Source organism: Dendrobates tinctorius, unplaced genomic scaffold (assembly GCF_039654945.1).
Source record: "Dendrobates tinctorius isolate UK_male_01 unplaced genomic scaffold, ASM3965494v1 ptg000057l, whole genome shotgun sequence".
Lineage (NCBI taxonomy): Eukaryota > Metazoa > Chordata > Amphibia > Anura > Dendrobatidae > Dendrobates > Dendrobates tinctorius.
The window spans coordinates 14,423,833-14,450,894 of NW_027361725.1; the positions used below are offsets into that span (position 1 = coordinate 14,423,833).

The 27,062-nt window shown below is 44.2% G+C and overlaps 2 protein-coding genes across 5 annotated transcripts in view; one reads left to right on the plus strand and one right to left on the minus strand.

Moving 5' to 3' along the window:
* Positions 1–1,661: 1,661 nt before the first annotated feature.
* On the minus strand, positions 1,662–19,979 carry LOC141091959 (uncharacterized). Its single transcript, XM_073577778.1, has 5 exons — positions 19,681–19,979; positions 15,675–16,382; positions 3,568–3,768; positions 2,820–3,036; positions 1,662–2,191 (listed from the first exon to the last, which is right to left on the minus strand). Exons 2-5 carry the CDS (start codon positions 16,351–16,353, stop codon positions 2,005–2,007), a joined length of 1,284 nt encoding a protein of 427 aa, XP_073433879.1. The 5' UTR covers positions 16,354–16,382; positions 19,681–19,979; the 3' UTR covers positions 1,662–2,004.
* A 54-nt stretch (positions 19,980–20,033) lies between these two features.
* Positions 20,034–27,062, plus strand: part of MIS18BP1 (MIS18 binding protein 1) — a 126,739-nt gene continuing 119,710 nt past the window's right edge. For 2 of the 4 annotated variants that reach the window (XM_073577767.1, XM_073577769.1), the window contains exon 1: positions 20,034–20,179. The gene's annotated coding sequence lies outside the window, so the exon portion shown is untranslated. Of the gene's footprint in view, positions 20,180–23,119; positions 23,230–27,062 lie in introns of all 4 variants that reach the window. The other 2 variants (XM_073577768.1, XM_073577773.1) reach the window with 2 other exon arrangements.

Here is a 27,062-nt window from a genome sequence, read left to right on the forward strand (position 1 = left end):
AGGTCCTCCATTTTGCCTGATGTCGTAAGCCATCTTGTGTCCTCCTTCACCCAGGACCTACAGTATCTCTTGTAGCTGTCACAAGTGTTGCTGGGAACCCTGCCCACGTTCTCCACAATCTGTGGTAGATCGACTCACTCAGCAGTACACGGAGGTAGACACGGGAACACTGTCGCTTTAAGAATTCCTTTGTTTTTTTATAGGCAGCATAAACAAAGATAAAGTAAAACAAACACGGATACAAAATAGTAGCATAAAGCCCAGTCCTTCTGATAGCAGGGTTCCTCCTGCGCAAAGTTAGCAGAACACACACGGTTCAGGTTGTTTCCAGCACAACCACTTCTCTGGAGTGTTCCTCTGCAGACACCGAACACTTAGGCCAGGTTCACATAGCATTAATGCAGTCCGTTCAATGCATAGCGTTGACAGACCGTATTAACGCTACTCACATAACGCGATCACGTTATGTGAGCCCGCTAACGCAGATGCTTCATCTGCGCTAGCAGTGACGGACCCCCGGACGCTGCAGCCCGCGTCCGAGGGTCCGTCACAGAAGGACGACACATCGCTAGCGCATGCCGATTTTTGGCATGCGCTAGCGATGCGCTCCTAATGGGAGTGAATGGCAGCGTTAACGGATTGCATTACATCGTTATGCCGCGGTGTAACGCAATCCGTTAAAACGGACTGCATTAACGCAGTGTGACCCCAGCCTTATTGCCTCTGGAGTCCAGCTACTTAAGCCTCAGACCACACCCTTGGATGGAGAGGAGGTGGACAACCTCCCACCCCCTCTATGATTGCCCACAAAAACCCAGCCCATTTTGCAAATTAGCTGTTACCCCTCACAGAACTTAATTTGCTGGAGGAAAATTTCTGGGTTTTACATCACTGACGTCATTAAGCACAGTGAAACATATCACCTCTCCAGCACTTTACCAGTGACTTTGTCACAGTACATACATTACTTATCCTGTACTGATCCTGAAATAAATCTGGCATTGTACTCCAGAGCCGAATGCATTATTCTACTTAGTCATTCCCTTTTGCTTTGATGTCTGCAGAAAATACAAAGAAAGCTTTGTAGAGACCAAGCCTCAGCCTTTAGCAAAAAGTAAGAGTCAAAAATTTTTCCTGACCATTTACATTTTTTGTGTTGTACTTTCCTATAAATACAGCTCTGGAATATAAAATATAATGTATCCAGAAATCAGTAAAATAAACCTAACAGCAGAGCTGGCTAGTTTCTCTGAACACTATATAAAAACTGTAAAATAAGGAGCAAAGTTTTTTTTTCTGATAAATTTTTTAAAAGAAAACGCTTTATTTAGATAAAGTACAACGTTCATCCCCAGTGTTCAATCATGAGTGATAGGCCGGGGTCACACTTGCAAGTGTGATGTGAGAAACTCACATCAATACCCGGCACTGCCGCCGGTACTCAGACTGCAGTGTGCGGCTGCATGCATTTCTATGCAGCCGCACACCCCGGTCCCTAGTGCCAGCGGCAGTGCCGGGTATTGATGCGCGAGTTTCTCGCATCACACTCGCAAGTGTTATCCCGGCCATACAGGTAGAAATGGCTACTGCTGTGATACAGAGAAACAAATGATATTATAATATATATCTAAGTATAGATAAGATCAGGCACTTCAAAAGTCAGAACCAACCATTCAAAAGGCATTAAAAAAAAATTGATTAAAATAAAAACCAATATCAAAAGCAAATACAAAAATACTGAGCCAACTAAAATGATTGGTTACAGGATAATCTAATAACTTTAATTTAATTTGAGGATTTAATCAAAGTCTCCGTATTCCTCGCCCTCTTCCTACAAATATTCAACAGGCGTAGAAAATAAATTAAGAAAAAAAAAAATCTATATCAGCAACTTTATAAATAAAACTGTTCCCAGACGTCTTGTGTTTCTGGCAGCGATTGTGAAGTGGTGTGGGACATTATAGGAAGCCGTGGGGGTCTCCCGATTAACCTTCAGAGTTCATTTCAACAGCAGCAGTACTTTACGCTTTCAATGGGTCTCTCAAGGATTAAGCCGATTCGGTTGGAGGTCATTTTTCTGAAGGAGAGGATGGCTTCGGGGGTCAGATGAAGATTGTTGGAAATATCCAGGATGCGTAGAGAGTACAAGTTGCTTAAAACTACAAGTGCTTCTTCGGTCAACCTGGTATTACTAGAAAATGAAAAAAAAAAAAAAATTTTTATATATATATATATATATATATATATATATATATATTTATTTTTTAATACATATTTTTAATTTTTTTTTTTTTTTTTTTTTTTTAGAGGGGTTGCCCACATCTGAGTTATTATTTGCTATTCATTTTTATCCCCCATAACTCACCCAGAAGAGAGGACTATAAAGTATAAAAAAAATAAATAAAAGCATACATTTCTTACCAAATTCTGTAGCTCTTCTTCTGATGGTGCAAAGGTTCCCCGCCAGTCTCTGCGTTTCCTCTGTGACCAGGACAGACATGTGACCTCTGCATCCAATGATCAGTGCTGCAGTAGTCACATGTCAGTGTAGCCAGGACACACACACAACGTGGTGGTAGAGGAAAAAATAAAGAGTGGTAGGTACTCTCAGCAGAAAAAAATAAATAAGTGCAATTTTTTTTTTTTTTTTACTCAAAGATGTGGTGGACAACCCATTTAAGAAAAACAAGACAAAAAAATAATCATCCACATCATGTATTCTTAGAATACCAGCTCCTTTCATAACCGGAGATATTATAGGTCTAGGACAGCTGGACCGGACCGCAGAGCGATTCCTGCTGTACTGACATTCAGATTACCTGAGGTAGAGGTTCTGCAGATGTGGAAATAGTCGCGGAAAGCTCTTCACCATCTCGTCATCGTATCCATGAGAAAAGCTCAAGTTCAGGCACTTTAGCTGGGCAGCGCTCCGAGAGATCGAGCTGAGAGTGGCACTGGAGATTTTAGTCCCTACCACGCTCAACTTTTCTAATTTAGAACATATTGGACTCATAATTGGCACAAATGGCGCAGCCCCTGGTAAATGAGAGAAGACCATTTAAGTTTAGAAATAGAAAAAAAGTCACAGTATAAAAAAAAAAATATTATTCAAGTCCACATATACATTGTAGACCTACAATATGTGGATTGGGGACTTAAAAGAAAAAAATATATATAATAAATGAATAAATAAAAAATTCCATCATTCACCCCCAATATTATCTGTGGTATGCGGACATGCACCCAAATTAAAAAGGAGAAAAAAAAAAAAACAAGTGTCCCGCACCTGATAGCAAAAGAGGGAGAGCTCTGCCACTGGGACTACTTCCCCCTTGTCAAGGCTTAACAGTCATTGTGGTTCCAGGTAAAATCTAGTTCTCACCCCATGGAGGAGGTAACAGAAGGATCCAACCCTGGAGGCACAGGGAGGACATGAGAAGACAAAGTGTGGGTGAAAGGAAGAGAAGTGACAGGGAAACGAGGAATTAACGCTTACAGGGTTGGTTTTTTTTTTCAAACAAAAGTCGAGACTTACTAAACTTTTAGAAAGTGTAAGAACGGACTTACATTCGATCCGGAGCTCCACGAGTTGAGGCAGTTTCAGCAACAGGGTTTCAATGAATTCTTCGTGCTGGAGGTACTTATAGTGCCGCAGACACACGCTCCTCAGAGTAGACAGCTGATCCAGGGCGTTGTTGGACAGACTGGCGCAGCTCGAATTCATGAGTTCCAGTTTGTGGAGATGCAGCCGAGAGATACATGGTTGCTCTGGGTTGGAAAAAATAAAATTACAAATAAAAAAAAAAAAAAATAAGAAGTGTATTTGTGTGTGTATATTTCCATCTGTTTTTATATATATTTTATATGGGAAAACAGATGTAAATACCAGGGTCTGGTGAAGGGAGAACATCTAATTTTTATTCAAACATTATAATTCCATGAGGATAAGCAGGGAACAGGAAAGCGCATGGCAATGCGTTTCAAACGCAATCCAACGTTCTTCCTCGAGGCCTGATGGCAATCTTTTCCCAGCTATCCTATAAAAAAAAGTGTGGTCAAATCCTAAAAGGATAAAACCTATGTGATAATTTAAAATGCAGAAAACGTGAAATATGAATGAAAAAAATCCAATTTTTTTATTCCGACATTAACATGCCATGACCATAAGCAGGGAACAGAAAAAACGCATGGCGATCTGTTTCGAACGTAATCCAACATTCTTCCTCAAGACCTGACTGAAACAATTTCATATCAATTCGATAAATAATTGTGGGCAAATCCTATAGGATAAAAACCATGGGATAACTTAAAATGCAGGAAATGCTCACCCCCCAAAAAATGAAAAATGATGATAAATCACGAAAATACGCATTAATGAACACTTAAATGATCTCTCCAATACAAAGTTACCAAAAGGCATTCCATCTGCTACTAAATATTTTACTACTTGTAATCAAAGACAATTATAATCTATCCAGGTTTTTGGCATTGAAAGGGTGAGGTAACCGCTGCATGGCGGAGATATTAAGGCTGTGTCCACACGATGAAGATTTGCTGCGGATCCGCAGCGGATTTTACCGCGCAGAAACGTTGCATATCCGCATTGTGATGTACAGTAGCCTTAAAATCAATGTAAAAAAAAAAACCGCTGTGCAGACGCTGCAGATTTTTCTGCGCGGTTTTCCTGTGGTACAAAATCCGCAGCATGTTACTACTTTTGTGCGGTTTTCCATCTCCCCTGTCACCAAATCCGCAGGGGGAAAACCGCGATGGAAAACTGCACAAAAAGCGCAAGAAAACCGCATGAAAAATGGAAGAAATCCGCAGGAAAAATGCAGGTCATTTGACCTGCGGATTTCTTCCATTCTGAGCGGAAAAATCCGCAGGGCCAAAAAGTACGTCTGCACTCAGCCTCTGAGTTGGTTATAGACTCTAGAATCCTTTTGGATATTTATCCTGGAGGCTATATACAGAAAAACCTGACCAGCACCTCTTAAAGGGAATCTGTCACCCCTTTTTTGAGATATCATATATTGATATCATTCAACTGTGTCACATAAGGATTCTCTTAGTACTTTTGCTTCCCCCTGACCCCGCACCTTTCATGCATAAATACCTTTTTATATCGGTTCAGATGTATGTAAACTGCCGCTGTCCTGTCCGCTGGGCGGGGCTTATTCAACTGCTCCCCCCCCTCCCTGTCTTGCTCTATACAAGAAGAAATGCGTAGAGCAAGACAGGGAGGGGGGGGGGGGAGTAGGTGAATAAGCCCCGCCCAGCGGACCGGACAGCGGCAGTTTACATACATCTGAACCGATATAAAAAAGGTATTTATGCATGAAAGGTGCGGGGTCAGGGGAAGCAAAAGTACTAAGAGAATCCTTATGTGACACACAATTGAATGATATCATTATATGATGATATCTCAAAAAAGGGGTGACAGATTCCCTTTAAGTGTGAACAAGTGCAAGCTGCAAGACTGCATTATATAGAAAAAAGAAAGCACAGCAGCACTATGCATAAGTTTAGGCCATGTGAAAACACTGAAACCTGGAGACTAGTTTTCCCTAGGGTTTGTATTTGAATCGTGATGTCACATGTCACTATTAAGGTTTCAGAATGTTTTGTTTTTTCTTCTATTCTTTTTCTTTTTTAATCACTTTTTCCTTTTGATATATGTTTCATTGTGAAATTTGTCATTTTTACTTCACCAGAATCTGGAATTTTGATCTGTTTTCCAAGATCTTCATGCTTGTCAGAGCGTTATTCCTTGTGGAAAAGTGCAAAAGTGCTTATTATGCATAGTGCCAGGCAGTCTTCACCACACAGACATACATGATCCTCAGAACGACATACCAAAGGTAAAATGCTGAAGGACCACGTGTAGGAATCCCCTTAACGCGCGTTTCGCGTTATTCCTTCTTCCCTTCGGAAGTGCACTATGTATGCACTTTTCCACAAACTATTTTTGCATTATGCACTTTATTGATTTTTTATTTTTATGCAATTTAGTGCCCGGCGCTCTTTACAACCCATATATGAGGAATATAAATAAATGAAGTTGGATATTCATGAATTTTTAGAAGGATAATGTATTTTTTGCATCAATAGGTGGCAGTATAATAATAAAGAATATATATATAAGACTGTGATGCATTTTCTCAAATAATTTATAATAAAACTATGTAAATAACTAGAGATATTTATAAAATGCACATGGTTTTTACTTCTGTAAATTAATGAAGATAATTTCTAGAGGTTAATATATTGGAATTAAGGACGACCTTATGAGAGGATAATTGTATCCTTAAAAAATCTGTACAATTGATACCACATTTTAAAAGGACGTACCACGTGTTGTCTAATCATGTACCATTTTTAATGTGTATGTTATATGTCATTAAATAAAGAATTGTTTATTTTTAATAGTTTCCTAAGTTTTTTGTAGGATAGTATAACTATTGGTTGGGAAACCTAATATTTTCGCCCAAAATTATCGGATATTTTTTCTCACTTTTATAGGGCGTAGCGCTGCTCTATTCATGCTGTCAAAAATCCTGGGGCTCAAGTGGACCTGATTAAAGTCAAATGATGAGTCCTTGAGTGAGACAGATGCATCACAGTGTCTTTTCCAGAAGCCTAAAAGAAATATGATGATTTTGTGTACCTACCGTAAAATCTCTTTCTCGGAGCCTTCATTGGGGGACACAGGAAACGATGGGTGTATGCTGCTGCCGCTAGGAGGTTGACACTATGCAAAAAAGTTAGCTTCTCCCCAGCAGAATATACTCACCAACTGGCAGGAAGCTCATCAGTTAGTGAGAAAGCAGTAGGAGAAGCAACAGGTATACAACTATCAAAACCACAACAAACAATAAACAAGGGTGGGTGCTGTGTCCCTCAATGAAGGCTCTGAGAAAGATTTTACAGTTGGTACCCAAAATCTTCGTTTCTCTATCGCTTCATTGGGTGACACAGGAAACCATGGGATGTCCAAAAGCAGTCCCAAGGGAGGGTAAAGGTAGTACAGTCAAATCAGAGCTCGGGTCACTGCTGCTTGCAGGACCTTTCTACAGAGATTTGCATATGGCCAAGCCTACATGTGTGTTAAATATTATGGATTTATATTCTTAGTATTTTCAGTTCTGTACCGAGCATATTGCTTTTAGCTGACAGGTTATTTCTGCATTTAGCTCATGGTAAATGTCAACCCCATATAGAGAGAACACATGCTCTGTGGGACGTATATAATTCATGGCCTGCAGGAAGGAGGGGCTGTCTCTCCTTCACTCTCTTCAGCCACTACGCTGAATGGACAGCTGATATGTAAGTTAACCACATGTTGCTTCTACGATGCTTTTGACAGAGACAGACACCTTTTACCATTCAGAATCACAGGAAAGAAGAATACAAACTTTGATATAGCCAATGTAACTTTTATCTATTTCACCTATTTTGTTTTTCTGTAATGATCATTTTTGGTGGACAATCCAATAAACCATTAGATTTTTTTTTATAAGAAACATTGTGATATTTTCTTTAAGTATCACATCTGGTAACAAGTCCTGAATAAAAAAATATACGAGATTAAGCATTTTTAACAATGTGAGCCTTGTAGAACTGGGCAAAGGTATGATAGGAAGCCCATACAGCAGTCTAACACATCTACGAGACCAACGCCTGGCGGTGGGTGACAGAGGAGGCCCTCCACTGAGCGAGAGGAGTGTGCGGTGACCTTAAATGGAACAGTGAATCTGCACATCTGATGGGTGCTGTCCTGGGAAGGTAGATACAGAGAACTCTACCAGGTCCAGTTTGTTTAGTGACCACTCTTGATGAAGAAAGGGAACAAAAATAGACGAAATGAAGAGAAAAAAAAAAAATAGATAAAAGGAGGAACGACAAGAGATCTGCGAATCTGGAAACTCATCTGATAGAAGAAAAAGTGACCGGGAAGGCAACCTTCCAGGAAAGGAGTGAAAGAGGTCTCATAGAGCCTTGAATGTTGATTCTTGAAGAACATTGAGTACTAAAATTGAGATCCCAAGGTGTTAGGTGGTAGGGGGTAACAGAGTGCCCAACTCCCTGCAGAAAGGTCTTGATCTGAAGGCGAGACATTACAATCTTTCGAAAAGGGATGGAAGAAGCAGATACCTGTCTCTTGAGAAAGCTGAAGGCTAGGCCAGAACTCAGAACCAGGTGTAAGAGGGACAAAATGGAAAACAGATGAAAGACCCTTGGGGAGGTCTGATTAGTTGCACACAAGCGGAGAAAGATTTTCCACTAATGATGGGAAATGCAAGAAAAGGAAGGCTTCATAGTTCTGAACATGGTCTGTATAACCTGATTGGAGAAGTCGGCTTATTTAAGAAACATGGTATTAGTCATGCTGTTAAATAGAGTGACGGAGAATTCTGATGGAATAGAGAACCCTGCAAGAGTAGATCTGGAAGATCTTGGAGTTTCTACAGAGTGCCCGTGAGGAAGTTGATTATTTCTGCATACCCAAATCTTCTGGAGCGATGAGAATTATGGGCACTCCCTCAGTCTTGATCCTCTGGACCACCCTAGAGATCAGTGTTAAGGGAGACAACAGGTACGGGAGGGAGAACTGAGACCAAGGAATTACCAAAGCGTCAGTGCCGATTGCTAGCCTGACGTGTGATCTGGAGACCACATGAAGAATCTTGTGACAGAGTCTAGTCTATCAGGTTGATGTCGGGAAACCCTCAAAGGAGCCACGTATCTTGGGAGACTGAAAGGTTTAGGGACCACTTGATGGGACCCTCTCGGCTGAGAAAATCAGTGGTCCACATCTCCACTCTTGGGATGTGCCATGCCAAGATTATAACCAAATTTGCAGCACTTCTGACAAGATTGCTTGACTTCAAGTTCTTCCTTGAAGATTCATCTCTATCACTGCTGTGGAATTGTCAGTTTGGACCTGAAACTAATGGTAGAGAATAGGGTCTTGCAAGAAAAGTAGAGCAAGAGGGAGGGACCCAAAGTCCAGAATGTTGATGGGAAGAGACGATTCTTGGGTGGTCCATCGGTCCTGGAGTGTTAAGTTCTGAAAATTTGCTCCCCAATTGCGAAGATTGGCTTCTGTAGTAGCGATCTTCCTACATGGCGTAGGAATGAGCTACAGGAATTGACTGGAGGAGATTAAGTCCATCAGTCTAGAGACTTATTTATCTGGAAAGGGGCATGATTAGTTGATACAGGGAGTGAAATCGACCAGTCCCATCTTGATGGAAGAAAAAGAAAATTGACAAGGATGCCTATGAAAGTAGGCAATTGGAACTTCTTCCATTGACGCAACCACCCTACCTAGAACGCTCATGCAGAAGCGGGGTGAACCTGCCCCACATGATAGGATCAAGGGTTTTTCCTTGGGTAGAAAAAAAAAACCTCTTGATTGTGCTGTGTCAAACAGCATTCCCAGAAAATATGTTGGACCAGGACCAGAGACTATTTTGGGATGTTGATAGCCCAGCCAAGATGGGAGAGGTGACCATAGTGCAATCATGAGACAAGAGCTCCAAACTCCTTGGAGAGGAGTCCGCGGCAACGTCTGAACTCAGAATCCAGGTGCCAAGGAACGACAGTGGGAAGCAGAGAGCCGGAAAAAAAAAAAACACGTGAAAAAGGACGATGCTGATGTGGACTCCAAATTGCTTGGAGGGCGACTGGCCCAGTTTAAGGAAATTAGTACTGATAACTCGAGGTATCTTGGTAGTTCTTGATAGATTCAGACCATCTTGGTAAGGAAGTGGGTAAGAATCCTTACATGCGTAACCGCTTAACTTGATGTAAGAAAATTCCAAAAAAGGCAGTATAATCAGCGAAGGAGGAGCTCCAGCGAATGCCTGGCACAGGAAACAGAAAAGGTGGAGACAGAGTCACTGATGCGACCAGTTGGGCATGAGTGCCGACCCTGGGACTCGCAGGGTCAGACATAGCCAGGTATTCCCTAAGTTGAATGGGCTGTCCGGGTGAGACAGCGCTGACCCCGAGAATTGTAATTTAATCACTAAGAGGAAAAAAGCACAAGATTACAACTCTAAATACTGAGAAAAGATGCAATCTTTGCCAGAGAAGACATGATGTTCGGACATCGGATCCAAGGCTGAAGAGGCTCTTGTGCTCTTGGCTGCAGCTTGATAAGCACAAATTGCTATCCAATCTATGTAATGGCCCTTTTACATTTAGCGATGCACCAGCAATCCTGACCACGATACGACCCGGTCAGGATCGCTGGTGCATCGCTAAATGATCACTAGTGAGCTGCCACACAGGCAGATCTCACAGCGATGCAGCAGCGATACAGCGGACGATAGTTACCTTTGAGACGCGGCGATCCTGACGTCCTCCCTCCCGCCTCCACACGTCGCTAGTCGGCGCCACAGGAAGCGCCCGACGAGAAATGGAGCCGGCCAATCTCGCGCGATCAGCGACGGACAGCGGGGGAGCCGGTCGGAGGTAAGTATCACACATAGTGATATCGCTATAATGTCACAAAATCGGTGACGTTATAGTGATATTGCTAGCAATATCGCTAAGTATAAAAGCCCCTTTAGAAAGAAGTACGTATGATAAAGAACTGAGACCTCGCTAGATCCCTTGGGCTGCACAATGATTAGCCATAAGGATCATTGTAAAAGTAGGACCTGATTCACTGGATAGTGAACAGAGCACTAGAAATGCTGCTATTAGTCATGCTGGGTCTAACCCCTGGCTAGTGGGTAGCACAGCTGAACTGCATTGTGGATAGCATTGTGGCTAACTGTAGATGGAGGTTCTGACCTGTTGGATAATCCTTGGCAAATTGTATTCATAGGATGGAGGACAAGGCCCCTGTGTCATACCCGTAATCAAGGTTGGGTTACGTGGTAGATAGTGAGTCTGACTTGTTGGATAGCAGGCAGAGCATTCGGAACACTGCTACAAGGGATCATATGGTACATGATAGATGGTGTGACTGACTTACCGGATAGAGCACTTACATTAGCTGCTGCGATCGGCCATGTGGTACATGGTAAATGTTGCATCTGACTCATTGGATAGTGGGCAGGAAACATGGACCACTGCTGCAAATGACCATGAGGAACTTGATAGGTGGTGCACCTGAGTCACAGGATGGTGGGCAGAAAACGTGAACTGCTGCTGTCATTGACCATGAGATACATGTTAAATGGTACCTGACTCACTGGATAGTGGACAGGAAATGAGGACATGTCACGGAGTGACTGACAGTGTGACAAGACCCAACCGTAACGGCACAACAACACAACGCTGATGGAATAGGGGAGAGGAAGGCCCTGATAATAGGGAGTCAGGGACGGACACCCTGAGCCTGTCCCAGTTCTCACCTAACACCCTATGCAGGTCCTTCTCCCTGCCGATGTCAGGATACCTTGTCCCCATTTGTTACATAGATCTGCCCTGGCTACTGAACTGGCCGGCAAGGAGCTTTAGCCTCACCTCTGCAGATATACAGGGGGAACTGACAGACACCAAAGCAACAAGGTAACTAAAATACAACACTTAGATTGTGCACACCACTGCTTAACGCCACACCACAGATAGCACAGCAACAGGACTCCAAACACCAGACTTGACTAACACAAGAGAGCTGCTTCTGCAAAGGTTGGTCTCCAAAGAGGAACTGTATCACCAACAGTCAGCTGATGCATCAAGTGACCTTTTAAAGGATGTGGGAGTGGTCACCAGCAACATCAGCTGACCCAGTAGCACTGTATTAACACCAGCTGGCCAGCAGGGAAAAACTGCATTTAACTCCCGCTGGCCTGAAAGGAAAAAAGTTTTAATCTGAGAAGCCAGATCTGCCACAGATCCAAAAATGGCACCAAACGGCAAACGACCATGGGGAACGTGACAGGTGGTGCATCAGAGTCACTAGATGGAGTGTGGTAAATGGTACGTCTGACTTACTGGATAGTGGGCATGAGACATGGACCACTGCTGCATTCTACCATTAGGTACGTGATAGATGGTGCATCTGACTCACCGAATGGTGGACAGAACACTAGTACAGCCGCTGCAGTCGACCAGGAGGTACATGGTAAATGGTGCATCTGATATGACCATTGTCTAGTGTAAGATTACACTGTAGCTGTGATCATCCATTAGGTACGTGTTAAAAGGTACATCAGACTCACTGGGTAGGAGACCAAACACTAGTGCTGCAATCCCTAAAGCACATAAAGTCTAATTCCCCATGGATGGAAAAGCAGATGGGCATAGGAAAAAAACACTCCATTGCTGCGGTCAAGGTCTGGATGCCTAACCGAAATAGAGAATAAAAAGGGGACCACTGGAGGGAGAAATGTACAGACTCTGCAGGAGCTACAAGATATTGTATACATAGACAAACGGCAACCATGTCTGTCTAAAATAAAAGTGTGTCCTGGAGTCAAACTTTTTTATAATATATATATATATTTTACACACACATACACAGGTGCTTTAAGCTGCTGAGTCATGAGCTCTGGACCATTAGGGTATGTGCACACGCTGCGGATTTTTCCGGGCGGATTTGGCTAAATCCGCAGGTCAAATGACCTGCATTTTACCTGCAGATTTAGCGCATTTTTTGTGCGGTTTTCCCCTGCGTTTTTCTATAGTGGAGCAGGTGTAAAAACGTTGCGGATCCACAAAAAGAATTGACATGCTGCGGATTTGAACACGCAGCTAATCTGCGCAGAAAAATCCGCAGCATGTGCACAGCGTTTTTGAAAATAGGTAGACTAGAATGGTACTGTAAACGCAGGAGATTCTGCTGCGGACCCGCAGGGCAGGATCCGCAATGTGTGCACATACCCTTAGGAGGGAGAGGAGGGGGAGCTCTCCTGGAGGGAATGAATTTGAAACATCTAGGCAGAGCGTCTAGATGGAGTGTCTGGTCCAAACACTGCAGTACAGCAGGTGGATGTCTGCTCATGATACTCAGTGGAAAAAAAGATGGCTCTGAGGAGTCAGCGTTAAAGGGAACCTGTCACCAGTTTTGGCTGCTATAAGATGCGGCCACTGCCTTTCAGGGCTTATCGTCAGCATTCTATAATGCTGTAGATAAGCTCCCGATCCGACCTGCAAGATAGGAAAAATAAGTTTTATTATACTCACCCAGAGAGCCATCCAGTCTGATGGTTTGTCGCAGGCTCAGCGCCTCCCATCTTCTTGCGACGCTGCCCTCCTGCTTCCTTCATCGCGCTCCTGCGCAGGCATACTTATCTGCCTTGTTGAGGGCAGAGCAGATTCCTGCAGTGCGCAGGCGCTGTGTCTCTCTGACCTTTCCCAGTGTGCGGATGCCCCAAACAATCTTGATGTGTTAGGACGCATGGGGTCCTACCTAGTAGACACGAGAGGGTACAGTATTGACGCAATGCCACACTGTGCTCCCAGTCTCTAGGGGGAGAGCGGAGTGAGCTATTACACTCCGTCGCCCAAATCACAAGTTGAAACTGAAAGAGATCATTAATAAAAAACAACAAAACCTAAAGGTAGATACGGGGCTGAGAGCAGCCCGTGTACACCTCCTACTGACACCAAGCTAAAAACTGGTGAGCTTCCTGTCAGTTGGTGGCTGTATACTGCTGGGGAGGAGCTAACTTTTTGCATAGTGTCAACCTCCTAGTGGAAGCAGCATACATGGTAACCTGTGTCCCCCAATGAAGCAATAAAGTACGGTTTTACTCCACCAAAGTGCTGGACTATGAGATAAGTACCAAGAGAAAATATTGATAATCTAGCATGCACAAAAAAAAAAAAAATCCCATGTCGGATCATCAGGTCAGTATTCTATCAGTGATAATCTATCATAGCCTCTATGCTGACCCTTTTGATTGAAAGTTCCTACACTGGCCACGTGATCATCAGAAATGGACCATGGCGTAATAGAGGAAGGTGGCCTGATCTACAGTCATGGCCAAAAGTTTAGAGAATGACACAAATATTAATTTTTACAAAGTCCACTGCTTCATTTTTTCTAATGGCAATTTGCATACACTCCAGAATGTTACAAAGAGTGATCAGCTTAACAGCAATTACTTGCAAAGTCAATATTTGCCTAGAAAATGAACTTTATCCCCCAAAACACATTTCAACATCATTGCAGCCCTGCCTTAAAAGGACCAGTTAACATCGTTTCAGTGATTGCTCCATTAACACAGGTGTGGGTGTTGATGACGACAGGGCTGGAGATCAATCTGTCATGATTAAGTAAGAATGACACCACTGGACACTTTAAAAGGAGGCTGGTGCTTGGCATCATTGTTTCTCTTCTGTTAACTATGGTTATCTCTAAAGAAACACATGCAGTCATCATTGCACTGCACAAAAATGGCCTAACAGGGAAGAGTATCGCAGCTAGAAAGATTGCACCTCAGTCAACAATCTATCGCATCATCAAGAACTTCAAGGAGAGAGGTTCCCTTGTTGCCAAAAAGGCTCCAGGGCGCCCAAGAAAGACCAGCAAGCGCCAGGACCGTCTCTTAAAAGTGTTTCAGCTGCGGGATCGGGCTACCAGCAGTGCAGAGCTTGCTCAGGAATGGCAGCAGGGAAGTGTGAGTGCATCTGCACGCACTGTGAGGCGGAGACTCTTGGAGCAAGGCCTGGTCTCAAGGAGGGCAGCAAAGAAGCCACTTCTCTCCAGAAAAAACATCATGGACAGACTGATATTCTGCAAGAGGTACAGGGAGTGGACTGCTGAGGACTGGGGTAAAGTCATTTTCTCTGATGAATCCCCTTTTCGATTGTTTGGGACATCTGGAAAATGGCTTATTCGGAGAAGACCAGGTGAGCGCTACCACCAGTCTTGTCTCATGCCAACTGTCAAGCATCCTGAAACCATTCATGTGTGGGGTTGCTTCTCAGCCAAGGGAATGGGCTCTCTCTCAGTCTTGCCTAAAAACACAGCCATGAACAAAGAATGGTACCAGAATGTCCTCCAAGAGCAACTTCTCCCAACCGTCCAAGAGCAGTTTGGCGATCAACAATGCCTTTTTCAACATGATGGAGCACCTTGCCACAAAGCAAAGGTGATAACTAAATGGCTCAGGGAACAAAACAGAGATTATGGGACCATGGCCTGGAAACTCCCCAGATCTTAATCCCATTGAGAACTTGTGGTCAATCATCAAGAGACGGGTGGACAAACAAAAACCTTCAAATTCAGACAAAATCAAATCATTGATTTTGCAAGAATGGACTGCTATCAGTCAGGATTTGATCCAGAAGTTGATTGAGAGCATGCCAGGGAGAATTGCTGAGGTCCTGAAGAAGAAGGGTCAACACTGCAAATATTGACTTGCAGCATTAACTCATTCTAACTGTCAATATAACCTTTTGTTACTCATAATATGATTGCAATTATATTTCTGTATGTCATAAAAAAAATCTGACAAACACATAAAAACCAGAGGGCAGCAGATCATGTGAAAATATAATATTTGTGTCATTCTCCTAACTTTTGGCCATGACTGTAAACCATCATGGGGATGGCAGGGTGAATGTGCATCACTTACCTCGGAAAGAAATGGCTCCATGTTGCACAAGCTTGGCGGAGGCATTGCGATAAGGCAATGTTATGTTGAAAACCTTGGTTCCTGGCATTATGGATATGTGATATGTGTGACAAAGTGGGACTCACTCACCTTCAGCCGTGGCCACAAAGTTATCAGGGACATTGAAGCACAGGGACAGTTTCCACTTATTCATGTTCCCAATGGCGAGGGAGAGTTCACGTAGTTTTGGCAGTCTAAATAAAATATACTGGAGCGCCCGCTCAGGCACAGTTCCCTCCTTTGAATGCAACGACAGAGAATGCAAGTTCTGCAGCAAGACGATGCTGGTTAAGGGCAGGACCCCCGAGAAGGACACTCTGCACAGAGATAGATGCGTCAGCTGCTGGAAAAAGGCAATCTCGGAGAATATGTCCTGATCCATCACGTTGGAGCAGTCCGTTAAATGCAACTGCTGGAGATTAACGAGCGGCCGCAGTCCTTGGAGGATTTCCCCTTTCAAACAGGAGTCCATGGTGACACTGGTCAGATCTGGCAAGGAGCTGGTCATCTTCTTGAACTGTTTCAGAGTCACCCTGGTCACCTCCACCGACGAGATTTTCCTACATTGAAGAGTGTCCCAAAACCGCGCATTAAAGATCCCTATGCTTTTGAAGATGATGGTGCTGCGTTTCCATAAGGAAGGATGGTCCACGAGGGTCCGGAGATAGGAGCATGTTGCCCGTACGTTGGCCTTCTCCACTGGAGACAGGTACATGAATATGTGCAGGAGGACTTCCTGTGGCAGCTGCAACCACTGGATTGCTGGCATCTTTGCCACAAAATGTTTAAGAATCAAATCTGCATTTTAGAGAAAAAAAAAAAATTACAGATTAGAATTTGGACACCCTACCTGATGAATGAAGGTGCTTCTCCGAATTGTGGCTGTGCATGGTACTGCAGCCCAGTCTCATGAACTTCACTAGTCTGAGCCGTGGCACCCCATACAACCACATCCCGAAAAAATAAAAATAAAAATAATTTGTTCACATCCATCCCCGCATTTTTAAAAAGTGATCAGCACTTCACTGTAGTAACAGCCAATTTACTATGCTTTATGCCAGAAAGTGCAAATCTAAGCCGGTGCATGGACACGCAGGAGATGCAAAAAGCGCATATAAAATCCAGATCTAAGTAAAATCCCCCCTAATGCGAGAGCAAAATTATTAGAATCAATAGCTGAACTCACTCCATCATCGGCTGGTGCTGGCTGTGTTATACAGTTGTCGCCTGTCTCCAACACCATTTATAAAATTGTTAAATAATAACCATGGCGGGATTGCTTCCCCCCCACAGTTTGAATCTTTTTTCCATTTTTCAGTACACACCAAAGAGAATGGCATCATTCAAAACTACAAATCGGAAGGGAGCAATGTTGTTGGAAAATTGAATAATAAAATAAAAAAAAAAAAAAAAAAAACCTCATCTCCCGAGTTCTTGGTGCCGAGATCTCCATCTGCGCATGCGCCGCCCCCGGCAGCCATTTTCCCCAGAGTCCACCGCATAGGAAACCATGGAATTACAGGGCCTCTGGCCTTTCACAAAATGTCAGCAGAGCCCCCCGCCGCACCAGAGACACCCGCCACGGTGCTCTCCAAAAATTGAAGTGAAAAACCATTGCTGCTAATGGATCAGTAAAGCCACGGCTTTTCACTTTAATTTTTAGAGTGCTGCCTATTTTTTTTCTGATTTTCTATTTTGGAGGTTTGGACATCACCTTTACAGGTTTTATTGCACCCGGCTTCTTTTGGTAGTGTTGCCAAGTTTTCTTAAGGCCCCTTCACACACAGCGAGATTGCTGATTTTGTGATGCATCAGCGATCTCGCCAGCAATCTCGCTGTGTGTCACACACATCAGCGACCGGCCCCCCCGTCGGGTATCGCTGATCGTGCACGAATGTCCTGGGCCGTTTTTAGATCTTTAGTCTCCCGCTGGCCAGCGCGCATCGTTGAGTGTGGCAGCTGGAGACCAGCGATCTCCCAGCGCTGTAAGCAGACGCTGGGAGCTGGTATCTAAGGTAAATATCAGGTAACTAAGCGCACGCCTTCACTTTGTTACCCGCTGTGTACCTTAGATACCTGCGTGCTTGTGCAGGGAGCTGGTAACTAAGTGACGCGCGGGCTTAGTTACCTGCTGTGTACCTTAGATACCAGCTCCCAGCGCCAGCACCCAGGTATCTAAGGTACACAGCGGGTAACTAAGTGACGCGCTCGCTTACTTACCTGATATTTACCTTGGATACCAGCGTCCTCGCTGGTCCTGATCGCTGGTGAGTCTGCCTGTTTGACAGGTCACCAGCGATCCTGACAAGGTCGTATCGTTGTCGGGATCGCTGTTGCATCGTTTAGTGTGACGGGGCCTTTATATATCACTTTGAAGAATAGGAAAAAAGAACAAAACAAAAAGGCACAATAATGAAAACTGGCTGCGCAGTTAAAGTGGTTTTCAGTGCAAGAGAGAGGCTGCCAATACGGCATCTCCGGAAATGGCTGCTACGGGAGACTAGATGACTTTCATGTCTGATAGCGATACATATCGTACCTGAGAACAGCGCTGGTTTGTTTGTATCGATGGCGTAAATTACACATCCTGCATTCAGGAGGGATGTAGCCAAAATCATAACAATAAAGTGAGCAACATGCAGAAGAAACGTAGGACATACTGTAACAAGAGATTTTATATATATATCCACACACTATATTTAGGATAGAAAAAGTCTACATCTGACCGCCGTTAAAATGAGAGGTTTTAGTCATCAAGAATAAATTGAAAAACACACACCAAGGAGAAATATTTCATACCTTTTTCCCATAATCCGTATGGATCCATTGCAAAACAGACTGAAATCATTACAGGTGGAAAAATTAAAATATATATATATATATACCGTATATAGTGATTGCATAAATCTGCACATCTGTACACTAATATTTTGTCGAAGTCCCCTTTGGATTTATGACAGCGTTCTGTCTATCTTGAATAGGCGATCTCTTTCGAGTCACCCACAAATTTTCTATTGAACTCATATCTGGGCCATTGCAAGACTTTGACCTTCTGGGGAAGCCATTCCTCTGCTGATTTGGAGGTCGCTTAGGGTTGTTGTTGTGGTGAAAGGTAAAATTCCTCTTTATCTTCGACTTTTTAGCACAGGCCTGTAGGTTTTATTGCAAAATTGCCTGAAATTTGGAACTGTTCATAATTCCCGTCACCTTGAGCAATGCCCGAATTCCAGCTGCCAAAAAACAGCCCCAGAGCACAATGCTGCCTGCACCATGCTTCACTGTGAGCGTGGTATTCTTTTGAGGATGCACTGTATGTGCACCTTTAGGAATAATGGCAAAAAAGTTCCACCTTGGTCTCAGACATAACACCTTTTTCCACCTGATTTTGGCAAAACGTAGCCGGTATTGGAGGTTTTGCTTTGTAAGAGACTGTTTCCATCTTGTCACCCTAACCCACAGGCCGGACACATCAAGAATATATGAGATTGTTGTCACATGCAGTACACGACCAAGAGCAGGCCGAAATTCTAGCAGCTCCTTTAATCTTCCTGTAGGCCTCAAGGCAGCCTCCCGGACCACTGTTTTTCTTGTCTTTTTGAGGGACACCCAGTACTAGGTAATGTCACTGTTGTGCCAAATTTAAGCCACTTGTTGCCGACAGAGTCCATGGTAGAAAATCCTCCGAGATCAGCAAAACTTTATACGGGATTAATCAGAATCAGTGGAAATGGGGTTGGCCCGTGTCCCGACTACTATGTAACATGTGATTGGCTGATTCTGAACACATCACCAACTATAAGAGGGTGTTGACACTTATGCAACCACATTATTATATCCTTGGGGGGTTTTCTTAAACCTCAAAATGAATTCAGTTTGGATCTGTACAGATTATGGGCAACATTAAAGAGGTGGAAAATGTGCTCAAGTTTCTGTTCTTGGTGCCAGGTTATTTACATGACAACAACCTGCAATTTTAACGGAGGCATGTAGACTCATGCATGTGTGTGTGGTGCATGTATACAGACATATACACACCCCTATGTCCTGCACTGCTCCCACCCCATGTACATAGGTCACATATAATGGCTGCATATACCAGACTTGAAGGGACACTCCGTTTCCGAAAAAGCCGGACGCCATCCCTCTCTTCCGGGTGTCAGCAGCCCGGTACTGCTGCTCTCTCTGCGTTTTGAAGCTGAGAAGACATTTCCCCTATTTTCTGCTTCCTCACACAGAGAGGCGCACGGCGGCGGACATTTTTGATAAGGGTAAAGAAGACCCTAGATAGAGCCCATGTCTGAAGTATTCGTCCTTAGGGAAGCAAATAAGAAATGCCGTGGCGTAGGGAGTGAGGACACGTTACGGTTTAGCCTAGTTTGAATTGCTGGTGGAAAGAAAAGCGGATATCCTGGGTGTTTTGCCCGCTTCCAATATGGCTGCCGGACGTGCTCGGGCGCCAAGGGTCGCGATGACGAGTTCGGAAGGGGCGGTTTCTTTCCGGCTGTTTCGTGGTGCTGTGCTCGGCCAATACACGGCAGTTTATTAGGCGTTGGGACTGGGTGATAACGGCTGTTTGAAAGGAGCTGGCGGGAACGGTGAGTTGTGCAGAGTCCGGGGGAGGCGGTGCGGCGCCCGTGCCATGATTGACAGGTGCAGGCGCAGCTGCTGCAGAATGAGTTGTCCTTAAAGGGCACCTACATAGGAAGTAAATGAAAGTGGGTTATTAGTAAGCAGCAGGTGATAGACTACCGCTATAGCTGCCCCCCCATCTTTCCTGTCCCCAGCCTGAGCCTCTGTGCTGTTCCTCCTGGAACATTCTATTACCTGCAGTGTCAGCGCCAGAGATATGGGGCCCTTGTGATGACAGTTCCTGGGGCCCCCCTTTTGCTTTTTGAATTTTTGTCTTCCAAGACCCCAAACATATTCATGTTTTGCTCTGTATGGTTGTACGGGGGCTTGTTTTATTGAGACAGGCTGTATTTTCTATTACCGCCGCTCTGGGGTCCGCACGTCTTCCTGATTTTGTGTTTTTGGCAGATGTCCAGTCCAGAAAACAGCGATCCTGCCAGTTACTTATTTTTTCACATTTACCCTGTTGAATAAATTACAGTTAGGTCCATATATATTTGGACAGAGACAACATTTTCCTAATTTTGGTTCTAGACATTACCACAATGAATTTTAAACAAAACAATTCAGATGCAGTTGAAGTTCAGACTTTCAGCTTTCATTTGAAGGTATCCACATTAACATTGGATGAAGGGTTTAGGAGTTTCAGCTCCTTAACATGTGCCACCCTGTTTTTAAAGGGACCAAAAGTAATTGGACAATTGACTCCAAGGCTATTTCATGGACAGGTGTGGGCAATCCCTTCGTTATGTCATTCTCAATTAAGCAGATAAAAGGCCTGGAGTTGACTTGAGGTGTGGTGCTTGTATTTGGAAGGTTTTGCGGTGAAGGAAACGTAGAAACAACCAAAGAAAAAAACGATCATTGAGTCCAGAATAATCCAAATATAAGAATATTTTATTGATTACAAAAATACAGCAGGTACAGGGTGATATACACCAGAGTGCTAAGTGCAGTTAAAAAAACAAAACAGACTGGACACAGGTGTGCTGTCATGAGGAGCAGAAATAGTTAATTTCTATATAAAAAGTGGCAGGAAACAACTTAAATAAATATATACCCAAAGTATAATGTCCACCAAGCAGCATTTAGCTAACATCGGGTAGCCATATAATATGCAGGGATATAAAAATATAACACCCAGTACATACCAAGTTGAAACTGCTATGATGCCAGGGAAGGAATATAGACAGTAGCACACCGGTGTCACCCCGACGCGCGTTTCCTATTAATGCTTTGCGCGAAGGACCTGAGATGACATCGCGACATCATCACGGTCATTCGCGCAAAGCATTACTGGGACTGGAAGATGCCAGGAGTGTGGTGAGAAGCGGAAGGCTCCAGGGGCTGCTGGAAGGTGAGAATATCACTATTGTTTTATTTTAATTCTATTTTTTACAGGAATATGGTACCCAGAGCCTGGAGGAGAATCTCCTCTCCTCCGGACCCTGGGTACCATCCGCACATGATCCGCTTACTTTGCGCATGCTGGGCCTAGCCACATGCGGAAAGTAAGCGGAACAATGCAATCCTATGTGTGCGGAATTCCCGCGATTCCGCACAAAGATTGAGCATGCTGCGTATTTTTCCACGATATGATTCCGCCGCGGAAAAATATGCATCATTAGCACAGCATGTGCGTAATGCCATAGGATTACATGGGATGTTTTTTTTTTTTTTGCGTTTTCGCTGCCAAATCGCGGCTTAAAAAACACCGCGAAAACGAAAAAAACCCGCTACGTGTGAACCCAGCCTAAATGTTTTATTTTTGTCTTTAACCATTTTATTTTTTTTTGTGCCCAAAGTTAAAAATTTATCTGAAAACTACATCCAGTGATCTCCCTCCAGGCGAGCAGTAGAAATGTGCCACCCAACCCCAAAAAAAAATGTCTACTCTTGGTAAAATTCGCTGTTCATGAAACCTCTTAAAACATCGGGAGATGCAAAGTTGTCGACGACAAAAACAACTAAAATTAAAAAAACTTTAAAAAGTGGCGCACAACCCCACCCCAACCCCTTGTCAGTAGATTGTGCCTTTCAAGCTCAGGTTTTTTCTGGTCATGAGTCGGAGCTGTTTCTTGCAGGAGTTTCCCTTTAAAGGGAATCTGTCACCTCATTTTTGGCCTATGAGGTGCAGCCACCGCTATCAGGGGCTTATCTACAGCATTCTGTAATGTTGTAGATAAGCCCCCGATGTAACCTGAAAGATAAGAAATACAAGTTTTATTATAATCACCCAGGGGTGGTCCGGTCCGATGGGTGTCGCGGTCCAGTGTGGCTCCTCCCATCTTCTAGCGATGACGTCCTCCTTCTTAGGCTAGTTTCACACTAGCGTATCTTCACGCAGCACACGGTGCCGCTAAGCCCCGCCCCTCCGGTCATCTCCTCCCTACTATTGCACAGCGCTGCATGCGATCTACACACCCTATCTTTAGCATAGGGTGCGCAGGCCGTGCGCTAGTAGGATTTTGCGTGCGCTGCTCCCTTTTGACGGTGCGCCGAGTGCACCAAAATGCAACATGGTGCGTTCAGCGCACGGTCTGCACATGCTATGCTAAAGATAGGGTGCGCAGATTGCATGCAGCGCTGTGCGATAGTAGGGAGGAGATGACCGGAGGGGCGGGGCTTAGCGGCGCCGTGCGCTGCGTGAAGATACGCTAGTGTGAAACTAGCCTAAGAAGGAGGACGTCATCTGCCCTGAGGGCAGAGCAGAGTACTGCAGTGCGCAGGCACCGGACCTCTCTGACCTTTCCCGGCGCCTGCGCACTGCAGTACTCTGCTCTGCCTTCAACAGGGCAAATCAGTACGCCTGCGCAGGAGCCGAGGGATGGGAGGCACCGGACCGCGACACCCATTGGACCGGACCCCTGGTGAGAATAATCTAACTAGTTTTTCTTATCTTTCAGGTTACATTGGGGGCTTATCTTCAGCATTACAGAATGTGGATACCCTCAAATTAAAGCTGAAAGTCTGAACTTCAACTGCATCTGAATTGTATTGTTAAAGATTCATTGTGGTAATGTCTAGAACCAAAATTAGAAAAATGTTGTCTCTGTCCAAATATATATATGGACCTAACTGTATATTAGACCCATAAGGCTGTCATGTGATGTAACGTTCGTTACCATAGAAACAAAAAAAAAATTACAAAGCCAAAGCCTTATCCGCAGCCCCTCCTACAGGCATCTTGGGTTTAGGCTGCCTGTACGAACACTTAAACAACGGAATATAACTCAAGTAAATCAAACTTCTGTGAAATTAAACTGCCCACTTAGGAAGCAACACTGATTGACAATCAATTTCACTTGCTGTTCTGCAAATGGACTAGACAACAGATGGAAATTATTGGCAACTATCAAGACACCCTCAATTTACGGAGTGGTTCTGCAGTTGGGGACCACAGACCACATCTCAGTACCAATGCTTTCTGGCAGACGTTTTGGTCACTTTTGAATGTTGGTTGTGCTTTCACACTCGTGGTAGCATGAGACGGACTCTACAACCCACACAAGTGGCTCAGGTAGTGCAGCTCATCCAGGAGGGCACATCGATGCGAGCTGTGGCAAGAAGGTTTGCTGTGTCTGTCAGCGTAGTGTTCAGAGGCTGGAGGCACGAACAGGAGACAGGCCAGTACACCAGGAGATGTGGAGGGGTCCGTAGGAGGGCAAGAACCCAGCAGCTGGACCGCTGCCTCAGCCTTTGTGCAAGGAGGAACAGAAGGAGCACTGCCAGAGCCCTGCAAAATGACCTCCAGCAGGCCACAAATGTGCATGTGTCTGTACAAACGGTTAGAAACCGACTCCATGAGATGGTCTGAGTGCCCGACGTCCACAGATGGGGGTTGTTCTCACAGCCCAACACCTTTCAGGATGCTTGGCATTTGCCACGGAACACCAGGATTGGCAAATTCGCCACTGGCGCCCTGTGCTCTTCACAGATGAAAGCAGGTTGACACTGAGCACATGTGACAGAGGCTGGAGACGCTGTGGAGAGCAATCTGCTGCCTGCAACATCCTTCAGCATGACCGGTTTGGCAGTGGGTCAGTAATAGTATAACATAACATAGTTTTGAAGGCTGAAGGAAGACCTTATGTCCATCTAGTTCAGCCTATTTTTAGTGCAGCTGTTCTGTATTGTTGATCCTGGGGAAGGCAAAAATCCCACAGAGTAGAAGCCAATTTTCTCCATGGGGAAAAAAAATTCCTTCCCCTAAGCTGGATCAACCATCTACCTATAATATTCTGCTATTCGTAACCTTCTATACTGTTACTCACAAGAAAAGCATCCATTCCTTTCTTAAATTCATTCAGTGAGTTGGCCATCACCACTTCCTCAGGAAGAGAATTCCAGAGCCTCACTGCTCTTACCGTGAAGAACCCTCTTCTATGCTGGTGCAGAAATGGTCTTTCCTCCAAACGAAGAGAATGCCCCCTTGTTCTTGTCACAGTCCTTGGTACAAACAGTTCATTGGAGAGATCTCTGTATTGTCCTCTGATATACTTGTACATATATATTAAGTCTCCCCTAAGTCTTCTCTTTTCTAGAGTAAATAGACCTAATTTTGATAACCTTTCTGGGTATTGTAGTGAACCATCTCAATTTATCATTTTAGTAGCCCGCCTTTGAACCCTTTCAAGTTCAGTAATGTCTTTCTTGAGCACCGGCGTCCAAAATTGCACACGATACTCCAAGTGTGGTCTGACGAGTGATTTGTACAGAGGGAGAATTATATTTTCATCTCGTGTCCCCAGACCTCTTCTAATGCATCCCATGACCCTATTTGCTTTGGTGGCAGCTGCCTGACACTGGGCACTCCAATTTAGCTTCTTATTGACTAAGATGCTTAAGTCTTTTTCCGTGTCTGATTTCCCCAGCAGTTTCCCATTTAGTAAGCAATTGTAGCATCTGTTTCTCCTTCCCATGTGCATAGCCTTACACTTATCTGTGTTAAACCTCATTTGCCATTTTTCAGCCCAATTCTCCAGTTTACTCAAATCTGTCTGTAGTTGCAAACTGTCCTCCTTTGTGTTAACTACCTTACATAGTTTTGTATCATCTGCAAATACTGATATTTTACTGTGTAAGCCATCCACTAGATCATTAATAAATATATTAGATAGTAGGGGGCCCAATACAGAACCCTGTGGTACCCCACTAGTAACCCTGGCCCAATCTGAGTATGCCCCATTAATAACCACTCTTTGTTTTCTATCACAAAGCCAGCTACCTACCCATCTACACACATTTTCCCCTAGCCCAAGCTTTCTCATCTTACTTACCAATCTTTTATGTGGGACAGTGTCAAATACTTTAGAGAAGTCGAGATAAATGACATCCAATGATTCTCCTTGGTCCATTTGAGAGCTTACATCCTCATAGAAGCTGATCAGGTTAGTTTGACAGGAGCGATCCTTCATAAATCCATGTTGTTGTGGAGTTAAACATTTATTAACATTGAGATATTCCATAATGGTATCCCTTAGAAACCCTTCAAAAATTTTACCCACAACAGTGGTTAAGCTTACCGGCCTATAGTTTCCAGATTCCCTTTTACACCCCTTTTTGAATATTGGTACCATATTTGCTTGCCGCCAATCAAAAGGAACAGACCCTGATTCTATAGAGTCTTTAAATATAAGGAATAGAGGCCTGTCTATCACACTACTTAACTCCCTTAATACCCGAGGGTGAATGCCATCAGGGCCTGGTGATTTGTCAATTTTAATCTTACTAAGGCGGTTCTGCACTTCTTTCTGGGTTAGGCAGGTAATACTTAATGGGGAGTTTACATTATCACTCTGCATTTCCTCTGGCAAATCTTTTTCCTGTGTGAACACTGTTGAGAAAAAAGTATTTAAAACATTTGCTTTTCCCACATCGCTCTCTACCGTGTTTCCCCGAAAGTAAGACCCTGTCTTACAATAATTTTACCCCAAAAAGTCCCACCCTGTCTTACTTTCGGGGGAGGTCTTACATTAGCCGAAAAAAAATGACAATTTCTTTTTAACCAATAAATTAACATTTATTAACATGCTGTTATACCCCATAACAGTGCCGTATCCCACTGCACACAGCCCCACACCCCATAACAGTGCCGTATCCCACTGCACACAGCCCCACACCCCATAACAGTGCCGTATCCCACTGCACACAGCCCCATACCCTATACAGTACATGTTTCCCTACTTGGTTTTTAAATGCTGGACGTTTTCCTCTGCGGTGCGGCTGTGGGTGCGGAAGGCCTGTGCTGCAGGGAACGCTGTGCCAATCAGCAGGGAAACAGCGGTGACGTGGGGCTGGGGCGGCCAATTACAGCCCGAGCTGCTGGACCAATCAGTGCTCGAGCCGGGGGCCGGCGGTGATGTGGGGAACAGGGGCGGCCAATGAGCTGTTGAGCTGGGCGGATTGCGGGGTTAACACGGCGAGTTAACCCCATGAGCGCTGGACCCGCCCAGCTGCACCTGAGGACACCTCTGGAGCCTGGGGACCCAATGGGGGACAGCGGCGGCCCAAAGGTAAGGGCCTTACATTTCACAGCGGCCCCCAACCCTGCCTTACATTCGGGGGAGGCCTTACATTGAAGGACCCCCCCCGTAACCCCCACCCTGTCTTACTTTCGGGGGGGTCCTACTTTCGGGGAAACACGGTATGATTTCACCCTCGTTGTTCTTTAAAGGGCCGACACCATCAATTTTAATCTTTTTACTGTTTATATAATTAAAGAATAGTTTGGGGTTTGTTTTACTTTCCTTAGCAAGGAGTCTCTCAGTTTCCACTTTTGTTAAATGTATTTGTTTTTTACACATTTTATTTTTTTCTCTATAACTTTTTAATGCTTCTTCATTGCCT